Raw genomic sequence first — 24,188 nt, forward strand, 5'->3', positions numbered from 1 at the left:
TCATACCCCCTATTTGCATGAAATGCTAATGATAATTAAGACATTTTTCCAGCAGCTGCAGACCAGTTGACCCAACCAGCCACAGTCCTCTCCTCTCTGATCAGTATTTTGGATACTGCCTAGTTTTTATTTCTCTGATTGGAGTCAGTCACTGCAGGTTAAGTAAGAGAAAGAATTTTTTACCCTCATGCCTTTTTTCCCCCTCAAAACTAATTTCCCCCATTCTTGTGGGATGGTGAAATAACTATAGAGCACCAGAGATGCAGCTTCATTTGCACCCTCTTCTGCACCCCATCCTCCCTGTTTTCTTAGAAGATGAAAGGCTGCTTAATTGTAAGCTAGCCATCGTTTGGGTCCTGATGATATGCCATACCATAAATTAAGATAAGCCAAGTTACAACAAACAATGGTTACAATGCTTGTAGTTCACCTGTTCCTCTTTAACCACAATCTGACTCAGAGTCCAGGCTGGATGACAAGATTAACCAAACTACATCCTGGCTTAGTATGCCATGTAAATGCAAGTCATAAACAGTTTCTTCCCTATTATACTAGAGCATGGTTTATTTAATGAGGATTTACTGAATAAACTATGATAGGCTATTTTCACACAACTATGTAAGCTATCAACCACGGTTTACAAATCACAGTAGTGAGTTCACGTAACATACTAAGCCAAACCAAATAAACAACATTATGGTTTAGCAGCATGTTATGAGGACTCAGTCTCCACCTGTTTGAGTATATGAAGCAAACAGTATAAAAAATAACTCTGATGCTGCCTGGTATTTCTCATGGCTGAAAAAAATGAAAAACAAGTCACAGTACTGTCATATTCCACGTATAAACATTTTAAGTTTGAGCTGATCAGAAGAAGGAAAGATGTAAACGTCCCAATAACTAATATCAACGCTTATCTCGTGCATCTTGATTTCAGACTTTCCTGTTTTTCTCCAGCCGTAGTGCAGACGAGCTAACCGCTTGATGCTAACACAGAATGACCGTTTCAGTTTCCCTCAGTCACTCTAGTCTTCCAATTCTGCAGGATATTTGGTTGGGCTGAAGGGATATCCAGGGGTCCCAGGTCCTGCAGGCAACCAAGGCTACCCGGGTCCACGAGGACAAAAAGGACTGAAAGGTAAGGCAGAATACAGAAGAAGTGTGTTAATAGGTTGTCACCACAGATATTCGTGCAAACAATATACTTCATTTGTACTATATAATGGGATATAGTCTAAAATATTTCCCTTCCTCTTTAGTTCTCTACTTTCAGGATTTGTCTTGCCAGAAAGCTAGTCTTGCAAGTGCTTTTCTTTTTTAACCTCACGCTCATCTATCATCCTTTTAAGTCATTTTTATTCTTTTCTTTCTTGTTGAGATGGATGGGTTAGTTTCTTATTTGTGCAAAATGGTGCTGATCCAGCCAAGTAGCCATCTCAGTTCCAGTTGCTCCGAGATAGACTGCCTTGACATGAAAAAGCACCCGGCCTTAATGCTACCAATTGAAAGCAGCAAAATGGGGTATTTTGCTTTGCCTGACCACCTCACTTGGATGGAAAGATCTGTAAAGGATCTATCTTACAGTCACAGAACATATAATCCCATCTCAAATCCGCACTGCCTTTGTAAGGGACAATTTTTCTGTAATTTAGATATTTTCCAGGCACGCGGGAGGATTTTATCTGTCTCCTTATCATGATGAAATCAGCCTGTTGAGGTTTAAGCTTGTAATGATCTCCAATATGGGGGGCGGGGGGGCATATTGAAATTACTCATTTTCTATGGAGACCAATGAAATCTGATGAGAGCTGGAAATTTTCTGGCTAGTTTGCTTTCTCCCACTGATTGAAGCTGTTGAGTTGAGTTGAGTGAGAATCAGTGAGAATCATTGGAAGATGACTGGAACACAGGAAAAAGCTTGTGCAGCTAGATCCATTATAGTTTATTATTGTTAGGCTGCAATTGGCTGTTTCATAAATTATAATTTATGACATATGTAATTGTATTGATTATAAGCTCCCTAGTAACCATTTATATAAGTAATTGCTGTAAATAAATAATAATGCTAAATATAGGGCTGTGGATGATTCAGAAATGAGTGCAACTACTTTAACAGTCAGATTAACTTCACTAAGACAATTCGTTAAAGCAGCATCTCTTTTCAGGTTCCTATAGAAGCTGTTAAAACGAATGTCAGAACACTGTGCTTGCACAAGCTGTGAAGCACTTGTGAGGTGCTTTCAAAATGTAGTAAATCATCTCATTTACTGGTGGGAGGCTGCAACAATATATGTGGATGAATTTAAGCAAGCTGTGAATCATGTACCAATAAATGGCCAGACTCTACACGCTGCATATGAATATGCATAAGAAAACCTCAACAGCCAAGCAAATCCAGCAAGCAATTTGGGAGGCAAACCCTCTTGGTTGAAGAAACAGCATTTTTCCCATTCTAGTCTCTGCTCCCATATGCACAGACAGGCTCAAGTTGCCATAAGACTCCAGATGTGTGTTTATAAAATCCCAAGTGTGTAAAAGTAGATGTCTCAATACTACATGTGGTTAAAAGTCAACCCCAATGACTTACTTTTAGGTAAAGATGTACGGTGTTATGAGATTGCTGTGAATAGGACTACTATCTCCTTGGGGCATAGAGGGGGAATTTCAGTCAGCAGGCTGAATGTGACCCCCAGGCATCCGTATATGGCTCTTCTCTGAGGTTTGTCATAATATTTAGATACCAAATCTGGGCTGTGGATTTTTCAGTATCTCTTTACCTCCATCTAGTGGTCATATCAATTGTTGCAACTTAGATATGGTAGCCCTGCTTTATTTTTATTGTGTGTGTGTGTGTGAGAGAATATATTTATGTAACATGTATATAATATTATATTATATAACTAAATATATTTATAATATATATATTAATATAATGTAATGTAATGTAATGTAATATTTGTAGGTGATACAGGAGATTGCAAATGTGTTGAACATATCGAAGGAAGAAGGGGTCCTGCGGGGCCACCTGGCCCTCCAGGGTTTCAAGGTCCAATGGGAGATACTGGGAAAAAAGGAGAATTAGGAGATCGAGGCCCCCATGGACTTCCTGGCTTTCCTGGTCCAAAGGTATGATATTTTTGTGATGGAATATTGTATATTTTTGAGAACAAATTATTATATAATATTTCCCAATTTATTATGTATCCTTTCCCACAAATATTTTCAAAAGTAAAGTTCTTCGTATATATTTACTGCTTTTCCTGAAAAAGGTCCTCAGTGTCTCGTTCCAGGCCGAGCAGATGCATGAACTGAGGTTTAAGCAATTTACTCTGCATTGCAGGCAAATCACAGGCGGTGGCAGGGAGAGTGGGCGTCTGTGCAGCCACACACATACTCTAGCACAGTTTACAGAAACAGGAGGACTTGCTGCAAAGGCTTCCAAAGCCAGAACGAAGTGGGTAGCGTAGTCAGCCTCAGGTGCTTGATTGTTTACCAGCTACAGTATTGAGACTAACGTTTTTCCGGAGCATCCAGAGCAGGTTCCTCAACATCAGAATCTTCTGAGTGGACAACTCAGTGGGGTTTACATAATATATGTTTCCATAAAATTGTTTACATTCTTAGCAGGGATGGGGTTCCACATGTAGATTTTCTCATTGAAAGCAAAGTTTTCCATGTGGAAGTTTCATGAATTCTTTGGATTTGTACAAAATTGGGCTATGATTTGGCTTTTGTCCAATCGCTTTTGTAAACAGAAGTTCTATATAAAACGTTGATTTTAAAATATTGCAAAATAACCGAATGTATTTATATTGGATTTACTATGTATTTATTTTCACCATTTTTATCTTGATGATTTGCCTACATTATTATTTCCATAATAGACAGCTTTCAGTTTATATCATATGCACAACAATCTTACTGGTACGGTTGTGATTACAGTTGGTTTTGTAGGGAAAGGAATCTAGACCTCACCTTTCAGCATCTTTCATGAGGAACAATTAGAAACATGAGACCCAGTTGTGAAACTAGGTTGTATGTCATCCTCTTGTGAAAATTACATCTCATTTCCTTCATACTTTTAAGTGTACAGTTCAGCCTCCTATAAACTTTGCACAAATTTAGTACTTTCCTGAAACCCTCTGCCTGCAACAGAGGGCTGCACGCATCTTCACATGTGTTCTTCTTACAAGCCTGCATTGAATGGGAGAAATTATAAGGCCTCTTTTTTCCTTTTGTTCTGAAACTTCTCTCCAGTGCATTTTGCCATGTACAGTGGTACCTCGGGATACGAACTTAATCCGTTCCGTGACTCTGGACGTATCCCGAGTTGGTCGTAACCCGAAATGTTCGCTAGTAGAGGCGTTCGTATCCCGAGGTACCACTGTATTCTTACAAAAGGGAACATAATCTTCCTCTTACACTTTTGCGGTATACTTTTGGAGTGATTAATTAGACTTTCCTAATATCCATCAATAGGGATTCCCTGGTGTACCTGGACCTCTTGGACCAAAAGGGGTAAAAGGGGATTCCCAATATGTTACCACAAAAGGTACGGACATCTTTTTAAAATACAAATTAAATCACTTTATTTTTATATTGACTTCTTTTGCTAAATCTCCATAAAACCATGTTTTCAAGGGGCCAAAGGAGACCCAGGAACTCCAGGAATTCCTGGATGTGAAGGAGAAGATGGTTTACCTGGCAGGAATGGCAAAGATGGTTTACCAGGACTTCCTGGGCTTCGAGTAAGTAAGGTGTTCAGTCTCATCCCTCAGTATGCTGATGTCATTAACTACGTCGATTACATTCCACTCACCTTCTCCTAATTGCTGAAATCAGGTCAAGCCCTGAAGCTGCTGAGTTGCTGCCTGGACTCATTAATGGACAGGATAGTGCCAGGAAACTGAAACTGAAACTGAATCCTGGCAGGACATTGGGGATTTAGTATTCATCCTGAGCTGCAGTCTGGTTAACTATTTCCTAATAGTTTTCACTGTTTTCGCAGTTTTTAGGCACTTCAGTAGCTGTGACATTCCTGGATGGGAATAGTCTGAAATCCTTGAGGACAACTAGGAAGCTTCAATTGGAACAGAATTTGATTCTAAAAATTTGGTTGGAACAGCCTGCCTTATTTGTAACATGCAAATTTTAAAAATTACTCTAGCAATGATTGATAGAATCATACAGTGTGAATGTGTGTACACCTTTTGACAATTTATGGGTTCCGCATAGTTGAATACATGTTGCAGGTTATTTGCACTACACAGGTAGATTTTGTAGAACAAATCACTTGCAATAAACATTCTGCAAACAATAATCTTACAACCTCTTTCTAAGCTAATTGACTGTAAATTATTCATTCATTAGTCTTACCAATTCCTGGTACTTGGGGCTTTTCCTTTGCTCTCCACATTTTCTCATTAAAGCCATTCAACTGAAGATTAGGAGTTGCTCCCTATATACTCTGTAAGTAATTGCTGGGTACAGGAGTTACCTGTTTATAGGAACTGGGTGTTGTAGTAAAAAGGTAACTGAGAAAGTTAAGAAAGTGATTGAGTGGCTAAAACAGTTTAGCTGGTAGAAGCTTATGGTATTTTAAATGTCCTTGCAGGGTGATGGCATAAGAGGAGAACAAGGGGATCCTGGTGACCCAGGCCAGCCAGGCCCGAAAGGTTTTCCCGGTGAAATTGGCCTGCCTGGTATGGGTTTGCCTGGTCCAAAGGGATATCAAGGTCCTGCAGGTGACCCTGGCACCCATGGAAATCCTGGCTTTCAAGGCCCTCCTGGCCCCCCAGGGGCTCCTGTTCAGACAGGTATTTATAAACTTTCTTGCAATCCCCAACTGGTTTCAGCACATTTGGAAATCTGGAAACCTGAGATGAGTGTGATCGCAAAACAGCTGCTAGGAGGAGGGGACTTAGTTACAAAAGGCATGGGACATGAAAGTCACAAAATGATAAAAAAGGTGCAAAGTTAGATCTAATAAATGAAAATGTACCATCACACTTTTCATATCATTTTTAGCTTGGATTCCACAGATCCACTTTAAAGCATATTTATATCTGCACCCAGTAGAATCTATTGGCAGAGTATAAATTATAAAAAAAATACTTGCCAGATCCACTGTAGTATCAGTGAATTCAAAACACAGATTCTCATGACTCTTTGTGATTGTTATATGGTGTGCCAACAAAACCATGTTCCATCAAATGTGTTGGTTTCCTGATTCCCCAAACCAAACACAGTTGAAACAAAATCAAAAGAAAACTATACATTTTATATAACAGAGTAATAGAATACTAAAACCAGTAGCAAAATATTGTATCGCATACTGAAAAAAACATGTTCTCTACAGTTTGTGGTGAATAATGGCATTATAGCTGAATATTCAAGTTTGACTATTAGAGAAATCCTTTAAAAAGTTGGAATATCCTGAGCTTGAAGTGGCTTCACTATTTCCAGTGCCTGGTGGTGACAGACTGGTAGAGAAGAACACTTTTCATGTCCTTTTCTCATTAGAGAAACTAAATTATTTAAACTAACCTAATGGGTGCTTTAAATATTAACAATACATGGAAAGTTTGGGTTAAGTTCCTAGTGGTCCTTCTTGAGGCTTTGTAATCAAACCAAAACCTTTATTATGGCCTTTAGGCCAAAGAACACTACAGTAAAAATGCATAAACCTATAATTAATGTAAATTAAAAAGTCGACATAAAATACAACAAAATTACATTAAAAATTAATAAGCAATAACACAGATAACAGTGGCAATCACCAAAATTTTTACTAATCTTCAGTTGTAGGTAGGATGGATAAGATAAATGGTGGTATAAAATCAGGCAATCTGGAAAGATACTGTATGTCAGGGTCCTGGTTGGATAGAAGAAGGGGCAGATAAGCATTAGTAATATTGAAGATACTTGCCCTTGGAAAGAGCTAGCTTTGATGGCCGAAGACACTAGTCTTAGAGGTCAACAATAATGTCTCAGGAAAAAAACGGAAGTATCTTTTGTTCCTAGGATTGGGTTCTAAGTGTTGCCAAATGTCTTTCAGCTTCTTGGTCATACTTAGTGATAGAATCTTGACTCAACCCATGCCGGATGAATTTAGGAAACAAGATATACAAGCATTTTAATATCAGTGTATAAGCTTTTGACTAAAGTTAAAATTCTTTATCACACATTATATTAGACTGTGTAAAATATAGAGAAATTCCCTCCATTCAAATAATTATCCCAGTCAGTAACCACTAAAATTACTGGTTTTCCAGTTCAAAACAGCACATATTATTTAGATCTTTCTTTCATTTGTTCTGCCTAGTTTGTAGGCCTTTCCAAGGATGATCTTTTGATCTTTAAAGCAAGTAAAAAATGGAAAGGCTGATAGGGAATTTCCATCTCAGTGAACTGAAATTAATTTTAGCAACAGGAGTATTTAATGAAATGGTTTGGGAATTAGGATTGTTAGAATAACAAATTAAACTATCCCTTCTGTTTTGCTGTAAAGGTGTTGGCCACATAATTTTCAGTGGTCTCTTTATGTAACATTGCTTCATTCATCAATATCTTATGTTTTGAATACTTTGGAATTTTCTCCTGATTATTAATTAATTGTATCAGATAGATAATGGATCCATTGAATTCTTATAGATTGATTCACAGGTAGACAAATTGATTGAATTTTATAGTTTTGGTGCCTGATAATGGCTTGAATAAATCAGACATTCTTGTTTGCTTCTTTTGTTTTGTAGAATGTGGGCAAAGAGAGGACCAATTTCTTAGAGATAATAGAACTGTATCAATTTACTCAGGTAAAGTAAATTAGATACTTCTTTTTAAGTGAGTGTTTCTTTGTCTCACAAGACAAGAAACCTGTGGGATAAGAATATTATTTCAAAACTCTTGTTATAAATTTTAATTTAACAAATAAAAAGCTAGTTTAACAAAACTTATTATGCACAATTATTAAAAATTCAGAAACAACACTAAAGTAATTACATTTTAAAAAGTAACAGTTTTGCCTACTCGACTGATAATGTGGGCTCTAAGCTAACAAAACTTATGCCAGAATTCATTTGTTAGGCTTTAAAGAACCATGACCATTTTTGTTCTCCATATTTTTGTCTTTAGGAATCGACTGTGTTATAGCCCCAAAAGGAGCTCCAGGGTATCAAGGACTGCCTGGACAACCAGGTACGCTTTTTAAAAATCAAATAGTACCATAATTTACATAGCAAAAATAATTGGATCCCATTTTTCTTAACTGTCATTATTATTCCAAAACATTTTACATGTAGTCATCAGCTAAGGATGGCAGTTGGGACCAGAATTACTGTCACTAAGCGGCATGGTCATATAGTGCAATGTCACAGAACCATGCTGCTTAGCAATGGCAGTTACTGTGGGTCATTAAGCGAGGACCTCACATGATTGCCATTTGCAACTTCCTGCCGGCTTCCCCACTGACTTTGCTTGTCAGAAGCCAGCAAAGAAGGTTACAAATGGTGACCACATGACTGCTGAGGACCTGGATAGTGATCACATGACTGGGGACACTGTGACAGCCAAACTGCAAGGACCAGTCGTTAAGTATCTCTTGTTCAGTGCTGTCACAAGTTCAAACAATTGCTAAATGAGTGGTCATTAACCAAGGACCACCTGTAAGTGGAAATCAAGTCTGAAATTACTTAATTAAACGAAAATAACTTCCATATTCCTCTGTCAATTTTGTAATTTTGTGTTTGTATGAACTGCTCAGAATTTTCAGTTGAAAAATGTTCTACAGATTAAATAAATATGAAAACAATATAACCATTTATAGTAAGAAATTCATATTAAAGTTCTCAGAAGCCTTGATTGAACAAAAATGCTTTTCCCCCTCTTTACTCAGAATTAAATCCCTATAGTTCAGTGAAGTTTATTCTCAGGTAGTAAAATAATTGTAATCATTGTTGATGCTTTCTTGTTAATCAGTAATACAATAGTTCTTCAGATTGTTTTTGTTTCAAGTAGACAAACTTGTTTTTAACTTATTTAACATGTCAAATTCTTTATTTCCATAATATTTCAACATAATTGAAAACTAATCTTTTGTGTTGATTTCAAAGTAGTCATTTTTATAAAGAAAAATATTTTTCATTTTAAAACCCTTTAAAATATGTCATCCTGTTTCTAAATCAAAATGACTATTAATTATAGCAAAACACATATAAGAAATGTTATTATTGGGACTTCCAAGGGAGGTATGGCAATCTGAAGATAGCTCTGCAAAAGCGGAGCCGAAGACCACAGCAAAGACCAAAGAACTGGTGAGTAGACCAGTTCTTTGGAACCTCTCTGGATAACGAGAGGACAGGAGATCACCTACATGTGTTCTGGATGGCTGCTCCTCATGAGCAGACCACAGGACAGCAGTTTTCCATCAGTTTAAGTACTGGAAGATGATGGGATTAGCCATCTTGCTTGCAACCATCACAGAGCCTTTGAACAGACACTAAGTTCACAACCCTCACTTTCTAATCACTTTTGGAAATTGCCAAAACTTTTAAATTTTAAAGCTGTTAGAGACCTTCGAAACAACAAGTTTGAAAAGTCATCATTGGGTGAGTTTATCTTCAACTCTGAACAAAAGAAAATTATAATTATAAGCTTAAGAACTTAAAGAATCTGAAATAAACAGTAAAAGCTCTATATAAGATTTTGGTCTTAGAAAGTTATAAACAGACTGAGGGTTGAGATAAATTTGGAATACTGAAACTTTTACAATAAGATTTTGGAATTAATTATAAAGAACAAACAGCTTCTCATGGAAAATAGTTCTGTTTTGGTTTTTGGAAGACTTAACAGAGATAAGTAATTTCATGATTTAAAAACTAGACACTAGAGGAGACTAAAGATTTTATGTAGAGGGAGAAAATGCAAGCCTATAAAATGCAAAATGTTACAACAATGAAAATACTGAGGGAGACTTTTGAAGAATGGAGTCAGAATTAGTACTCACAATATCAACAATGTCAATAATGATGTTTGCGTCTGTGGATAGACTATGTCCAAAAGATGTTATTGAAGAAATGACAGATGTAGAACAAATTTTATTGGATAAGTTAGAGATGGTATCGAAAGTGGATTTACAACTGACAGGCCAAGAGAATGACTTGGAAAAGGATGTTTTACTGGATCTACAAAAGAAATTGGCTGAGGCTTTAAAATTTAAAAGGTAAATACGTATGACAAACCAAGAAAGTGATTTGGATAATTCTTTCCTACTGGATTTACAAAAGAAGCTTGCTAAAGTCTTGAAGAACTCTGTGTGATGGGACAAAGGAGAAATGAAGATAAATCAAATTCCACAACAATATTTGATTGAACTAAAGATTAAGACTGTTAGAAGTAAAAAAAAGGAATGTAAAATTGGTTTATTTGATCAAGATTAAAACAAGATATGTTGTTACTTATGGCAACCCTTTATGGACTTTTTGCTGACCCAGGACTGAAAAAATGATACTTTATAGATTTGACTATAGATAAGTGATAGGATATGGGATGAATAGAGAATTGTCTGTAAAGGGGGTGAAGAGTCACTAAATTTCTTCATACTTGCGATGAAGGTTGGAAGTCACTTCTTCATAGATTTCTTTTATCTTTATTCTATTTTTACTTTTTTCTTCTTTCTTTTTTTTCCCTTGCACTTTTTATCCTTTCTTTCCATTCTATTCTATTCTCCTTCTTTAAGTTTAGTTTGTACTAGATTTTACTATTATAATTAAAATTCTTAATTTTATTTTTTATATATATATATATATATATATATATATATAAAACATTATTTAATATTTTTGTTTGCCTAAGATAATTTTTCCTGAAAAATTTTACTATTATAATTAAAATTCTTAATTTTATTTTTTTTTATATATATATATATATATATAAAACATTATTTAATTTTTTTGTTTGCCTAAGATAATTTTTCCTGAAAAGCAGTTTAAAGTCCCATTCAACAAATTGTGAATTTAAAGGTTGAGTATACCCATACTCATCTTGTCCAATCATAGCATTACAGCATTCCTCCACATCTGCTTATCCCCTCCCCATCCACCATGTTAACTGCAGCATATTCATAGTAAAGCTACCATAGGGCCAGGACCTCACAGTCACTGGTATTCAGCTATTCTTGTTTTGTCAATAAATACCCTAAGAGACAGACAGTTTGATGAGCTAAAAAACAACTTTAATGGATAGGCCTGTCATATTGTTCCTTTTGCATGTGCGTATTTGTCTTTACTGCTATTTACGCTATGCTATTTTTTAAAATTGTACCTCACTTTTGACTTCTGGGGAGGCGTGGCAAACTAAACACATCTCTGAGAGAGCAGAGACGACAACTATTGCAAAAACCGGTCAGTAGACTGGTTCTTCTGAACTTCTCCAGACAAGAAGAGGATGGGAGATTGACCACATGTGCTCCAGACGGCTGCTCCTCGTGAGGAGACTGCAAGACAGAAGTTCCCACAGGCTTGAGCACTGGGAGACGAAGGGATCAGTCATCATACTCTTAACTGTAGCGGAGCCTTTTAAAGGACACTAAGTTCTTTAATCTCACTTTCTAATCACTTTTGGAAATTACCTATTTAACCATCTTAAAGCTGTTAGAGATCTTCGGAACAACAAGTTTGAAAAACCGTCTAGTAAATCTGTCTTCATTTCTGAACAAAAGAAAAATTAACTATAATTTTAAGAACTTAAAGAATTGGTAATAAATGGCAAAGAACTAAATAAGATTTTGATCTAAGAAAATTATAAATGAATTAAGGGTCCAGACATATCTGGAACATTGAAACTTTTACTGTAAGATGTTGGAACTAACTATATAAAATAAACAGCTTTTTATGGGAACCAAAATTATTTTGTCTACTGTAAGTCATAGCAGAGATTTAAGACTTTATGATTTCAGAAATTGGACACTAGCGGGGACTAAAGATTCCAGACAGAATGAAAAAAAAAGTGTAAACTTGCCTTTAGTTTTGGTCAGTACTGAGATTTACAAAATGACACAAAACACTATTAACATTTGAAATACTAAAGGAGATTTTTGAAGAATGAGGCCAGAAATAAGTAGCCACAATATCAACAATGTCAGTTTCTATGTTATGTCTGCTTCTATGGATAGACTGTGTCCAAAAGATATTAATGAAGGAATGACTGATGTGAAACAAATCTTGTTTGATGCAGAAATAGTAGAATCAGAAATATTGGATTAATAAAAAGTGTGGATTATAAGACAGAGAAGGCAGCTAAAGTGGAAATACAAGTGACAGGCCAAGAGAATGACCCAGATAAAGACTCTTTACTGGATATACAAAAGAAGCTGGCTAAAGTTTTAAAAATTAAAGGGGAAATAGAAATGATAAACCAAGAGAGTGACCTGGATAATGTATTTGTATTGGATTTACCAAAGTGGGTTGCTAAAGCCTTGAAGAAGCTTTTGCATTGGGACAAAGAAGAATTGAAAAGAAATCAAATCCTACAATAATATCTGAATGAATTTAAGATTGTCAGAAGTAAAAGGACGGTTATAGCCCAGCCTCTGGACTCAGGTTCTGAGTCTGGCCCTGAAGAAGCTGCTCCTGCTGAGCCTATGAAATGTGAGCCTCAGGAAGGAAGTACAAAGCCAGGCATCACACGGAGCTGATCAATCACAGGCACCACCTGAGCTGCTGAAGAAGTCAAGTAAGGATGATGTAAGGCTTCCTGGTCCTGTACCAGGTGAGTAGAGAAGAGAGCAGAGCAGCAAAGGTCGGTTAGGCTCCTCACTAATTAGCAAACATTCTAATTACTGACAGCTGGTTGTAGCCTTATTTAAAGAGCAGCTCTGAGTTGGGCTTTTTGCTGGAAACAATGTTTGACTGTCTCACAGTCTGACCTCTGGCTTGTGTGTGACATTTGTGAATGGATTCTTGGACTTCTGACCTTTGGACTGGCTGGCAACCTTGACCCAACTCTCTGAAACCTTGGGCTGACTCTGGATGATTCTCCTGTGTGCTTCTGTTTCAAAGCAAACTTTGCAGGCAAGCCACTGCTTTGTTTATATTCCTTTGCTTCATTTATATTCCTTGGCTTATTGTAAACTCTTCAGTCTAGAAGTGAAACTAATAATCTCCCAAGAAACTGTGTGTGTATGACTGAAACCTGAAGTAGGACAGGAAGGAATATAAAGTTGGTTTATTTGATCAAGGTTAAAATAACACATGTTTTTATAAAGTTCTGGCAACCCTTTACAGACTTTTTGCTGAAACCAGGACTGGAAAGTTGGTGTTTTATGGATTTGCTTATAGATAAGAGATGGGTTATGGGAAGAAGAGATATCTATTTGTAACCTTATATGGGGTGAAGAGTTACCAAATTTCTTTATAGTTGTGATGAGATTGGAAGTCACTTCTTTATATATTTCTTTTCCTTTCTTTGCACTTTTTACTTTCTCTTTTTGCTTTCCTTTCTTTAAGTTTAGTTTGTATTAGTTTTTCTTACTGTAATTAATATTTTTAATTATATATATATCACTTTTATATATATGTCATTATAATATATCTCATATATTATATCTCATTTTTGTATTACATCTTCAAAACATAGGTGCAAAAGGTGCAAAAGGGATTCCTGGTGAACTTGGTTTGCATGGATCCAAAGGACTGAAAGGCCCTCAAGGGGATCAAGGTTATGGAGGTGCAGCAGGTCCAGCAGGTACTGTAAAACTAACACATACTTGCAGGTATTTGAAATATTTGGATAGCATTTATATTTTGCCTTTTAGCTGGTGAGTCGCAGAGATGTATTAAGCAGATCCACTGGGAAAAGTGCTTTAATTCTGAATAAGTATGTGTTTTAAAAATAAGGTTTTTAAAAGGAGCTTTTAACTCACCAACAATTCAAAGATTCTCTCTTGGCACAGAAATTGGTCCTTACTGGGTATTCCTGGTCTTAAATAATACAGGGCATTTCACTCATATCTAAAGCTTATGTATTAATAACAGCAACTGTAATTTTTTTCCTTTATGTAGCTGGTTGACTGGGACCCATGTTAATTCTCTTCAGGTTTTCACAGATTTCACAGACAATTTATTTTGTGTGTGGTCTGGAGAATAGGAAGTTGTCCCCTACCTACCCTTTAGGGAGCAATTTTGCCTACTACCAAGAAGAGGAGTCTCCTCTCAGAGTATTTAGAAAGTCAAGAACAGGAATGCACTGTAAAGGATTTCCATTTCACATATAAATTAGTGCTTTATTAAGTACTACCCCCTTGAGCTATGCCTGTTTTACAGCATAATAAAGAACAGAAAACACCACAAAAAGCAAGCTATACACAATTTCAACCCGCTCCTCAAATAATCTGAGTGTAAATGTAAGCATATTTTTAATCTTAAGGAGATTCAGTATTTCTGTCCAGTGAGAAGATTATATAGAGGGAGGGATCTGTTGTGAATATTTGTTAATATGGCTAAAGAATGGAGACCAAATATGAGGGAAACAACTCTTAGCTAGAGGATTCTTTCATTGGATGCTGTTGTATTACTTTTTTGCAGCCAATGCTGTTTGCCAAACTTCAGATTCCGTGGATCCTAAAAAAAAAAGAGATGTATTTTAGTTTTCCAATGTTTTGCTGTGGCAAATATGGCAATTAACAACAAAGCATGAATAGTTGTTTTTTTAAATAAGAGTTGGGGGCTGGACAATAAAACAACATTATAATTAACCAGTATAGCTTGTTGTATTTTTCCCCTTTTGTCAAAAATTTTCAGTCAAGATGAATTAATTACACAGATATTGTCACCAGGGATGGTAGTAGGCACCAAGCTGATTACTTTCAACACCATCTAGACAAAGTTTAATTAATATAATCAATTTTAAGGGGCCATTAATTATTTTTATAGCCATTTATTACTTGCTAAAATAGATTTTATTTTTATATAAGAAGCTCCAAACTTACCTACTGAATTCATATTCTAAATCCAATTCCCATACTTTTAAACACCTTTTTCTTCAAAGTAAGAGTTTTATATAAAATTGTAGAGACATCTTTGATTTTAAACATTGTTGGTATACTCCATTCTTCAAACATTGAAAATATTTTTATTGTAAAATCCCATGAGCTTAAAAAGAAATTGCCTAATTTGAAAGGTAGTTGTAACTTGTGGCCAATTCTTCTGCAGAATATATCCAGTGGAAATAGGTTTACCATTTATTTATTTATTTATATTTATACAATCGATTTATTCTCCGCCCATCTCCCCCCAATGGGGAACTCTGGGCAGCTCACAAAGTATATATATATAAACCTAACAGTGAGAAATCTTACAATTAGTGCTATATCTATTATGCTATGTGACCAGCAGGGGCCGCTAGGGGGGTCATCCAGGCTTTTTCCTCCTCCGTAGATCTTTCTCGCCACTTGCATCGATCGTCCTTCATGCCGGTTGCATTCGGAGTTCAGCCAGCACTGGTATTTTGCTCCCGCGCGCAGCACCGCCAGTTCCTCCCATCTAAATGGGAGTCCCCATTTATCTACTCGCAGTTGGAATGTTGCCCCTTCATGGATCACTGCCTTGTCGTGGCGAAGGGGCTTGCGTAACTCAGTGAAGCCATGAGCTATACCGTGCAGGGCCACCCAAGACGGACCGGTCATGACAGAGAGTTCTGACAAAATGTGGTCCCCTGGAGAAGGAAATGGCAACCCACTCCAGTATCCTTGCCAAGAAAACCCCATGGACAATATCAAAAGGCTGAAAGATATGACGCCGGAAGATGAGCCCCTCAGGCCGGAAGGTGTCCAATATGCTACTGGGGAAGAGCGGAGGGCAATTCCAAGTAGCTCCAGAAAGAGTGAAGCGGCTGGGCCAAAGCCGAAAGGACGTTCAGCTGTGGATGTATCTGGAAGCGAAAAGAAGGTCCGATGCTGCAAAGAACAATATTGTATAGGTACCTGGAATGTAAGATCTATGAACCAAGGCAAGCTGGATGTGGTCAAACATGAGATGACAAGACTGAACATCAACATCTTGGGAATCAGCGAATTGAAATGGACGGGAATGGGTGAATTTAATTCGGGTGACCATTATATCTACTACTGTGGGCAAGAAACCCTTAGAAGAAATGGAGTTGCACTCATAGTCAATAAGAGAGTGGGAAAGGCAGTAATGGGGTACAACCTCAAAAACGACAGAATGATCTCAGTGAGTATCCAAGGCAAACCATTCAATATCACAGTCATTCAAGTCTATGCCCCAACCACTGATGCTGAAGAAGCTGAAGTTGACCGCTTCTATGAAGACCTACAACACCTTCTAGAACTAGCACCAAAAAAAGATGTCCTTTTCATCATAGGGGATTGGAATGCTAAAGTAGGAAGTCAAGGAGTAATCGGAATAACAGGCAAGTTTGGCCTTGGAGTACAAAATGAAGCAGGGCAAAGGCTAATAGAGTTCTGTCAAGAGAACAAGCTAGTCATAGCAAACACTCTTTTCCAACAACACAAGAGACGACTCTACACATGGACATCACCAGATGGTCAATACCGAAACCAGATTGATTATATACTTTGCAGCCAAAGATGGAGAAGCTCTATACAGACAGCAAAAACAAGGCCAGGAGCTGACTGTGGCTCAGATCATGAGCTTCTTACTGCAAAAGTTAAGCTTAAATTGAAGAATGTAGGGAAAACCACTAGACCACTCAGGTATGACTTAGATCATATTCCTTGTGAGTACACAGTGAAGGTGATGAATAGATTTAGAGGATTAGATTTGGTAGACAGAGTGCCTGAAGAACTATGGACGGAGGTCCGTAACATTGTACAGGAGGCAGCAACTAAAACCATCCCAAAGAAAAAGAAATGCAAGAAAGCAAAATGGCTGTCTGATGAGGCTTTACAAATAGCTGTGGAAAGAAGGAATGCGAAAAGCAAGGGTGAAAGGGAAAGATATAAGCAACTGAATGCAGATTTCCAGAGAATAGCAAGGAGAGATAAGAAGGCCTTCTTAAATGAACAATGCAAAGAAATTGAGGAAAACAATAGAATGGGGAAGACTAGAGATCTCTACAAGAAAATTGGAGATATGAAAGGAACGTTTAGTGCAAAGATGGGCATGATAAAGGACAAAAAAGGCAGGGACCTAACAGAAGCAGAAGAGATTAAGAAGAGGTGGCAAGAATACACAGAAGAACTATACAAGAAAGATCTTAATGTCCCTGATGTCCACGCTGGTGTGATCACTGACCTTGAGCCAGACATCCTAGAGAGTGAAGTCAAGTGGGCCTTAGGAAGCATTGCTAACAACAAAGCTAGTGGAGATGACAGTATTCCAGCTGAGTTATTTAAAATACTAAAAGATGATGGTGTTAAAGTGCTGCACTCAATATGCCAGCAAGTTTGGAAAACGCAACAGTGGCCACGGGATTGGAAAAGGTCAGTTTATGTTCCAATTCCAAAGAAGGGCAACGCCAAAGAATGCTCAAACTATCGCACAATTGCACTCATTTCACATGCTAGCAAGGTTATGCTCAAAATCCTACAAGCTAGGCTTCAGCAATACATGAACCGAGAACTACCGGATGTACAAGCTGGGTTTTGGAGAGGCAGAGGAACTAGAGATCAAATTGCCAACATTTGCTGGATGATGGAGAAAGCACAAGAGTTCCAGAAAAACATCTACTTCTGCTTCATTGACTATGCAAAAGCCTTCGATTGTGTGGATCACAACAAACTGTGGCAAATTCTTAAAGAGATGGGGGTACCAGACCATCTTACCTGTCTCCTGAGAAATCTATATGCGGGCCAAGAAGCAACAGTTAGAACCGGTCATGGAACAACCGATTGGTTCAAAATAGGGAAAGGAGTACAACAAGGCTGTATATTGTCACCCTGCTTATTTAACCTATATGCAGAGTACATCATGAGAAATGCCAGGCTGGAAGAATCACAAGCCGGAATTAAGATTGCAGGGAGAAACATCAACAACCTCAGATATGCAGACGATACCACCCTAATGGCAGAAAGTGAAGAAGAACTAAAGAGCCTCTTGATGAGGGTGAAAGAGGAGAGTGCGAAAGCTGGCTTGAAACTCAACATTAAAAAAACTAAGATCATGGCATCTGGACCCATCAATTCCTGGCAAATAGAAGGGGTAGAAATGGAAGCAGTCATAGACTTCATTTATTTGGGCTCCGATCACCGCAGACAGAGACTGCAACCATGAAATTAAAAGATGCTTGCTCCTTGGGAGGAAAGCTATGGCAAACCTAGATAGCATATTAAAAAGCAGAGACGTCACCTTGCTGACAAAGATCCGCATAGTCAAAGCTATGGTTTTTCCAGTAGTAATGTATGGCTGTGAGAGCTGGACCATAAAGAAGGCTGAGCGCCGAAGAATTGATGCCTTTGAACTATGGTGCTGGAGAAGACTCTTAAGAGTCCCCTGGACTGCTAGGAGGTCAAACCAGTCAATCTTAAAGGAAATCAACCCTGACTGCTCATTGGAAGGATTGATAATGAAGCTCAAGCTCAGATACTTTGGTCACCTAATGCAAAGAGAGGACTCTTTGGAAAAGACCCTGATGCTGGGAAAGATTGAAGGCAAAAGGAGAAGAGGACGGCAGAGGATGAGATGGTTAGACAGCATCACTGAAGCAATGAGCATGAAACTGAGCAAACTCAGGGAGGCAGTGAAGGACAGGAAGGCCTGGCGCAATTTCGTTCATGGGGTCACAAAGAGTCGGACACGACTTAACGACTGAACAACAACAAGATGGAATAGCTTTCAAACTGCTGGGTGGGCAGGAGCTAGGACAAGGGACAGGAGCTCACCCCATCCCGCAGAGCCGGGCCCGAACCAGTGGAGTGCCGACCATTTCTGACCGGCAAATTCCAGAGTCATTAAGCCCTTGTGCCACTGCGTCCCATAAATAATTGTCTCTAATCCTATGAGGTCTTTTATTTTCCCATTCCTTAAATTAAATATGTGCACCCATATGTTCCTGGGTGATCAAGGAATGGGAGAATAAGCAGAGTGTCAGGGCCAGAATTTGTTTCTACTTTTTTCAAATTCTAAAGTAAATTTCAAATATGCGCTTATGATACTTAATTATTAATTTCTTAATATAATAGAAGAATATACAGCTGTAACACTATCTAACATTAATTCCATTTGTACCCTCTGAACATGATATTTAGCTTTTTTTTTTTTTGAGCAAATTAATTTAACTGTAAGAACGGCTGATAGTACCAACAGATTAAAGTTCACATGTTTGGGAAGTAAAGGAAGGCAGCACTGAGAAAATTTTAATTTGATGAACAAATTAAAATGAAATAATGCTGCTATTGGAATATCTCTGATCAGACTATTACACCAAAATTTTTTCTAAATTACATCCAGGCTACAACAGGTTATTATTGTTTAGGTTGTACTGATATGCAAATGAGAGATTTAAGCAATCACTTTATATTCCCATGGAAATTAATGTGAATAATTGTTAATTTGATTAATAATACTCATGATTCTGATTATTTTAAGCTTTTTTCCTCATAATTTGTCTAATTCAGTATTAATTGATCAAAGTTTGATTCTTATTTCCACTGTCATTTTATTACGCTTAGGATTCACTGGACCCAGAGGAAGCAGAGGTGCCCCAGGATTGCCTGGGGAAAAGGGGCTTCCAGGAAATCCTGGTTTTCCAGGTTTGCCAGGACTCCTGGGGGAAAAGGGGGTTACAGGTGATGTGCTAGGAGCACCACCAGGCCCTCCTGGGGACGCTGGGCCACCTGGATTCCCAGGAGCAAAAGGCTCACAAGGAGATCAAGGGCCACCAGGATTTAGAGGTAACTCTTGCTCAGTTTATGCAAAGGCTTAATAAGGGGAAGAAATGGTGCAGTAGTGCCTTATACCTTAGGACAAAGAGGGTGGCAGAAAGCTGAGGAGACCAGCGTTGGGTGTTGGAGGAGCCACTGGGGCTGTTAATGTTCTGCCGGTTCTGCAGCAGGATAGAAAAGGCAAGGAGCCACATGGTGTATCTCCAATGACACCAGAGTCTCACAGACAGTCTTCTAACTGAGTGCATGAGGTGCAGGCTGCATCATCAGCACTTATCTGTAGTTCTGAGGAGGACTCCAGTAACCATGACTGACCTGGCACCAGTGCATACAAAGGTTCAGAATGAATTTCCTGGAATTTTTTTTAAAAAATGATAACATAGGCTTTGATGATGTAGGGCAATACAGTGATTTCTGCATAGTCCACATGCAGTACTCTGAAATGTAGTTTAAAAAAAAAAACCCACTTAGAGTCTGCTTTTGAATATTAGTGGAGCTTAAAGTCCATTTCTGACTTAATATGTGAGCTTTGGCTTAAAATAGAATGGGAACCCCGAAGTATTCTCCCAAACCATATAAATCAGCTGGACTCTGTTAGTGGTTTTCCTGCGAATAAACAGTTGCACAATTGCCCTTTGGAGTCTAGGCTACAATTTTCTTCAGGGCATTTTTGGAGAGTGCCAGGACCGCAATTAGATAATGGCTATAGAATATCAATTGGATTTGTCACTGTTTCCAAGTTATTTTAACCTGGACTAGAACTCTTTCCTGAAGCCATCTGATTATCTTCTGGATATAACAATCCCAAATTCAGAAAAGCCTTTACATGGGGAAAATGTAACAACTTACCTAGAGCAGTACTATTTGGAAAATGTATGAAAATTCAGTATGAAAAGATAGTTTGCCCTTGTAGCTCTGGGGAGGGTTAAATCCATAGAACATGCCTTCCTAAAGCTGTGTATTGTATAAGGATATACATCTCTCTCTTATGCCCTAATTTTATAGTCCTTCCAGCGTGATCACAGTATGTCACCACCTATTTCTTTGCTTGCCATCTATGTGTGCATATATGTGTGTGTGTGTTCATTTGTGTGTGTGTTGTGTGCAATGGCTGGAAAGTTTAGAGAAGATACGTATGCTTGTTTCTTGATTGGTATAAGTCTAGAGTAAATTGGTTTTGTGATTATTAGTTTTAAGTTATTTTAAGATCATTTATATTATCGTGTGTAGGTAAGTGCACTCAGTCATTGACTGGGATGGATTTGAATTTGAATTTGAATTTGAACAGATTCATGATTTTTATTCTTGGATGCAGTCCATTACCAACGCCAAAGATACTGCATGTTACTCCAGTGGAAGAAACAATAATCATCAGCTAAGAAAAGAGTGCCTTTACACAGAGGTGCTCAAGCAAATGCTGCTCGTAAGCAAAGAGGTGATTTCAACATAAGAGCTTATAGCCAAGCCACTTTTCCACTGGTTTCATCATCACTGTTTATCAGTACTTGCAGGATTTTGGACAGGATTCAGGCTCTTAGGAACAAGATAGCCATTGCTTAAGTTCCACTAGAAAAAGGTTGGATTAATTTAGTAAGAATCAGCCCTGTGACCGTACATACTCGTTCTCTAAAGCATTGCTGTTTATTTATTGTATCCTTCTGTTAGGAAAAGATGGCTTCCCTGGTCCACCTGGATCCCAGGGGAATCCTGGGTTTCCTGGCCCCACCGGCTTGACCGGTATACGAGGACCACCAGCAACATTTGGCTTCCCTGGACTGCCAGGCCAGCAAGGGTCCCTGGGCAGAAAAGGCTCCCAAGGATTTGTGGGTGAGAAATTCTTTCAGTATTCCCCCCAAAACCTTCCTTGCATTTAGAGTCATATTTTGATTGTACAGCCTCATCACCTTCTGTTTTGCTCTTGTAGGCAACAATCTAGCAGCCTCTGCATCCCCTTTTCCCATCCCACGCATGTGAACCTACCAAGCCTTTCCCCATTCGGTTATTCACACCCCCACACGGACATACCAAAGCAGCCTCTGGGTCTGTCTCCCACCAAAGGCACTCTCAACTTCTACCCCACCTCAACATTCAGTGACAAAAGAGGTTTAAACTATCTCCATTCAGATTCTATCAGACCTCTTCAGGGCCTACTGCCCAACCAAATGGCCAGCTGAAAATCCCTTCTCTTGCTCTCAGATAAATGTCATCAGGAGGGCATACTGATCAGATCGCACCTCAGCTGTTTCCAGACAGCAGGAAGGGGTCCTGTGTGCTCTGCAAAATCTGCAGAATGTAGAAGGCCCATATGTGGTCTAACCAGAACTGTGCCCTGGAGATCAGAACTCTGTTCTGTTAAATTGCTATTTAAGTCTAGTATTTTCAGTATTTATATGAAGTAAGCTTTGCAATTGATTTCAACATGATGAAACTTGGAGTTGTATATTTTAAATTTGCCCAGTTTAATTACACCACCCATGTCAAAGTCACTAGAAATTGCTTCTGCATTCTAGTGATCCCTTAGCTGTATGTGATGTTATATACTATGTATAATATACTTGAACCCAAACAATGTTGAAAGTCCCAATTTACATAGTTTACTGTGCTGGTGCAGAATTTTTATATAACTTGGGTGAACTTTATAATAAACAGAAAGTTGTGTCTGGATGCAGCCAGGATTCCTATGAAGCAGCCTAAACTGAGTTGGAATTGTTGTATCTATAATCCAGCATTCTGAGCACTACAAAAAGACAAATACTGTACAGGTAGTCCTCGACTTACGATGGCAATTGGGACCAGAATTTCTGTCACTAAGTAATGCAGTCATGCTTTAGCAATGGCAATCCTTGCAGTCCCAGTTGCTGTTGTTAACCGAATCCCACGATTGTTAGGTGAGGCAACTTCCTGCAGGCTTTCCACAACCAAAGTCAGTGGGGAAACCGGCAGAAAGTTGCAAGTCCCAGACCAGCAGGCAGGTAAGTGGGTGCTGCCAGGTGGGGGAGGAAGCGAGGGGGTGCACAGGGGAGGGTTGGGGAGGGTGCACAAGGATGCAAGGGAGGAACAGGGAGGGTGTGTGAGGGGGTACACAAGAGGTGCAGGTTGGGGAGGGGGTGCAAGGGGGTGCATGGGAGGTGCAACATGGGGCAGGGACTGTGCTCAAGGGTGCATGGGGGTGCGCAAGAGGTGCAGTGTGGGTTGGGGGAGGGTGCATGGGGGTGTGCAAGAGGCGCTGTGCATGTCAGGGAGGATGCATGAGGGTGTGAAGGGGTGCACAAGAGACGCAAGTCAAGGAGGGGTACTAGGGTGCACAATGATGCAAGGGGGTGCATGACAAGCACAGGGAGGGTGCATGGAGGTGTGCAAGTAGCCAGCACAGCATGAGTGCAGAGGGGCTGGGGAAGGATGCACAGGTGAGGGAAACTTACCCCAGCAACGTGCGACCTTCCTATTGGCTTTGTCATTGACTTTCTGGGGAAGCCAACAGGGAAGGTTGCAAATGGCAATCACAGGATTGTGGGGCAATGCAACCAGTTGTAAGTGCAAACCAGTTGCCAAGCACCCAGATTGCTATCACGTGACCGCAGGGATGCTGAGATGGCTGGACACTGAGAATGGTCGTAACCACCATTCATTCGGCACCATCGTAACTATGAATGGTAGTTGAACAAATGGTCATAGGTCGAGGACTACCTGTACTATCTGCCAGAAAAGCTGTATGCCTTGTGTAAGATGGCAAAATGGAGAGCACTACAATGACTGGCAGGTTTACCTTCTTATTATAGGGAAAAGTTTATTAGAGGATCTTCAGGTATACTGCTTTCAAGAGTCCTTTGTCTATAGCAAATATGTTCTGAATATGGCTGTGCAGTGCTTTGGATTAAAAAGGAAACAGGTGCTTCAAAGGTTCTGTGGATACGTAAGGTGCGCTTGTTGGCATCTCCTTAAATCAAATCTGTCTTTTTGCAGAGGGCAGCTACTTTAACGAATTGCCAATAGGCGCAACTTGAGTGCTCCCACACACTCTGAATCACCCTTTTTTCTTCAGATCCAAAGCTTTAAAGTGCTCCAATTCTGGCATCTAATTCAGTCCAAAATGAAAATCTGAAGTACTTACCTGCCTTTAAAAATCAAAATTCAAGAAAACCCAGGCTTAGCCATTTATTCTTATACTTTTTAAAAAGAAAAATAGCAGGTTTCTTATCAAGTGTCATCTTTACGAAGTCTGCATTTTTCCTAAAGGCTGCCTTTTTATTTATTTATTTATTTATTTATTTTAGCAAGAAAGGAGATTAATACTTACTTTAAACCACTTCCATTTATCCAGAGACATTTC

At 38.7% G+C, this 24,188-nt stretch overlaps 1 protein-coding gene across 1 annotated transcript in view; it reads left to right on the forward strand.

The window, feature by feature from the left end:
- Positions 1-24,188, forward strand: part of COL4A2 (collagen type IV alpha 2 chain) — a 180,401-nt gene that overhangs the window by 120,524 nt on the left and 35,689 nt on the right. Inside the window, exons 21-30 of the mRNA XM_088133404.1 lie at positions 1,046-1,138; positions 2,963-3,126; positions 4,480-4,552; positions 4,642-4,748; positions 5,615-5,816; positions 7,755-7,814; positions 8,134-8,196; positions 13,633-13,740; positions 19,646-19,867; positions 21,524-21,685. Coding sequence (XP_087989530.1) covers positions 1,046-1,138; positions 2,963-3,126; positions 4,480-4,552; positions 4,642-4,748; positions 5,615-5,816; positions 7,755-7,814; positions 8,134-8,196; positions 13,633-13,740; positions 19,646-19,867; positions 21,524-21,685 — 1,254 coding nt within the window. The remainder of the gene's footprint in view (positions 1-1,045; positions 1,139-2,962; positions 3,127-4,479; positions 4,553-4,641; positions 4,749-5,614; positions 5,817-7,754; positions 7,815-8,133; positions 8,197-13,632; positions 13,741-19,645; positions 19,868-21,523; positions 21,686-24,188) is intronic.

This window comes from Python bivittatus, unplaced genomic scaffold (assembly GCF_059951505.1).
Source record: "Python bivittatus isolate LINGU-HERP-01145 unplaced genomic scaffold, Pbiv_v1 ctg000020_np1212, whole genome shotgun sequence".
Taxonomy (NCBI): Eukaryota; Metazoa; Chordata; class Lepidosauria; order Squamata; family Pythonidae; genus Python; species Python bivittatus.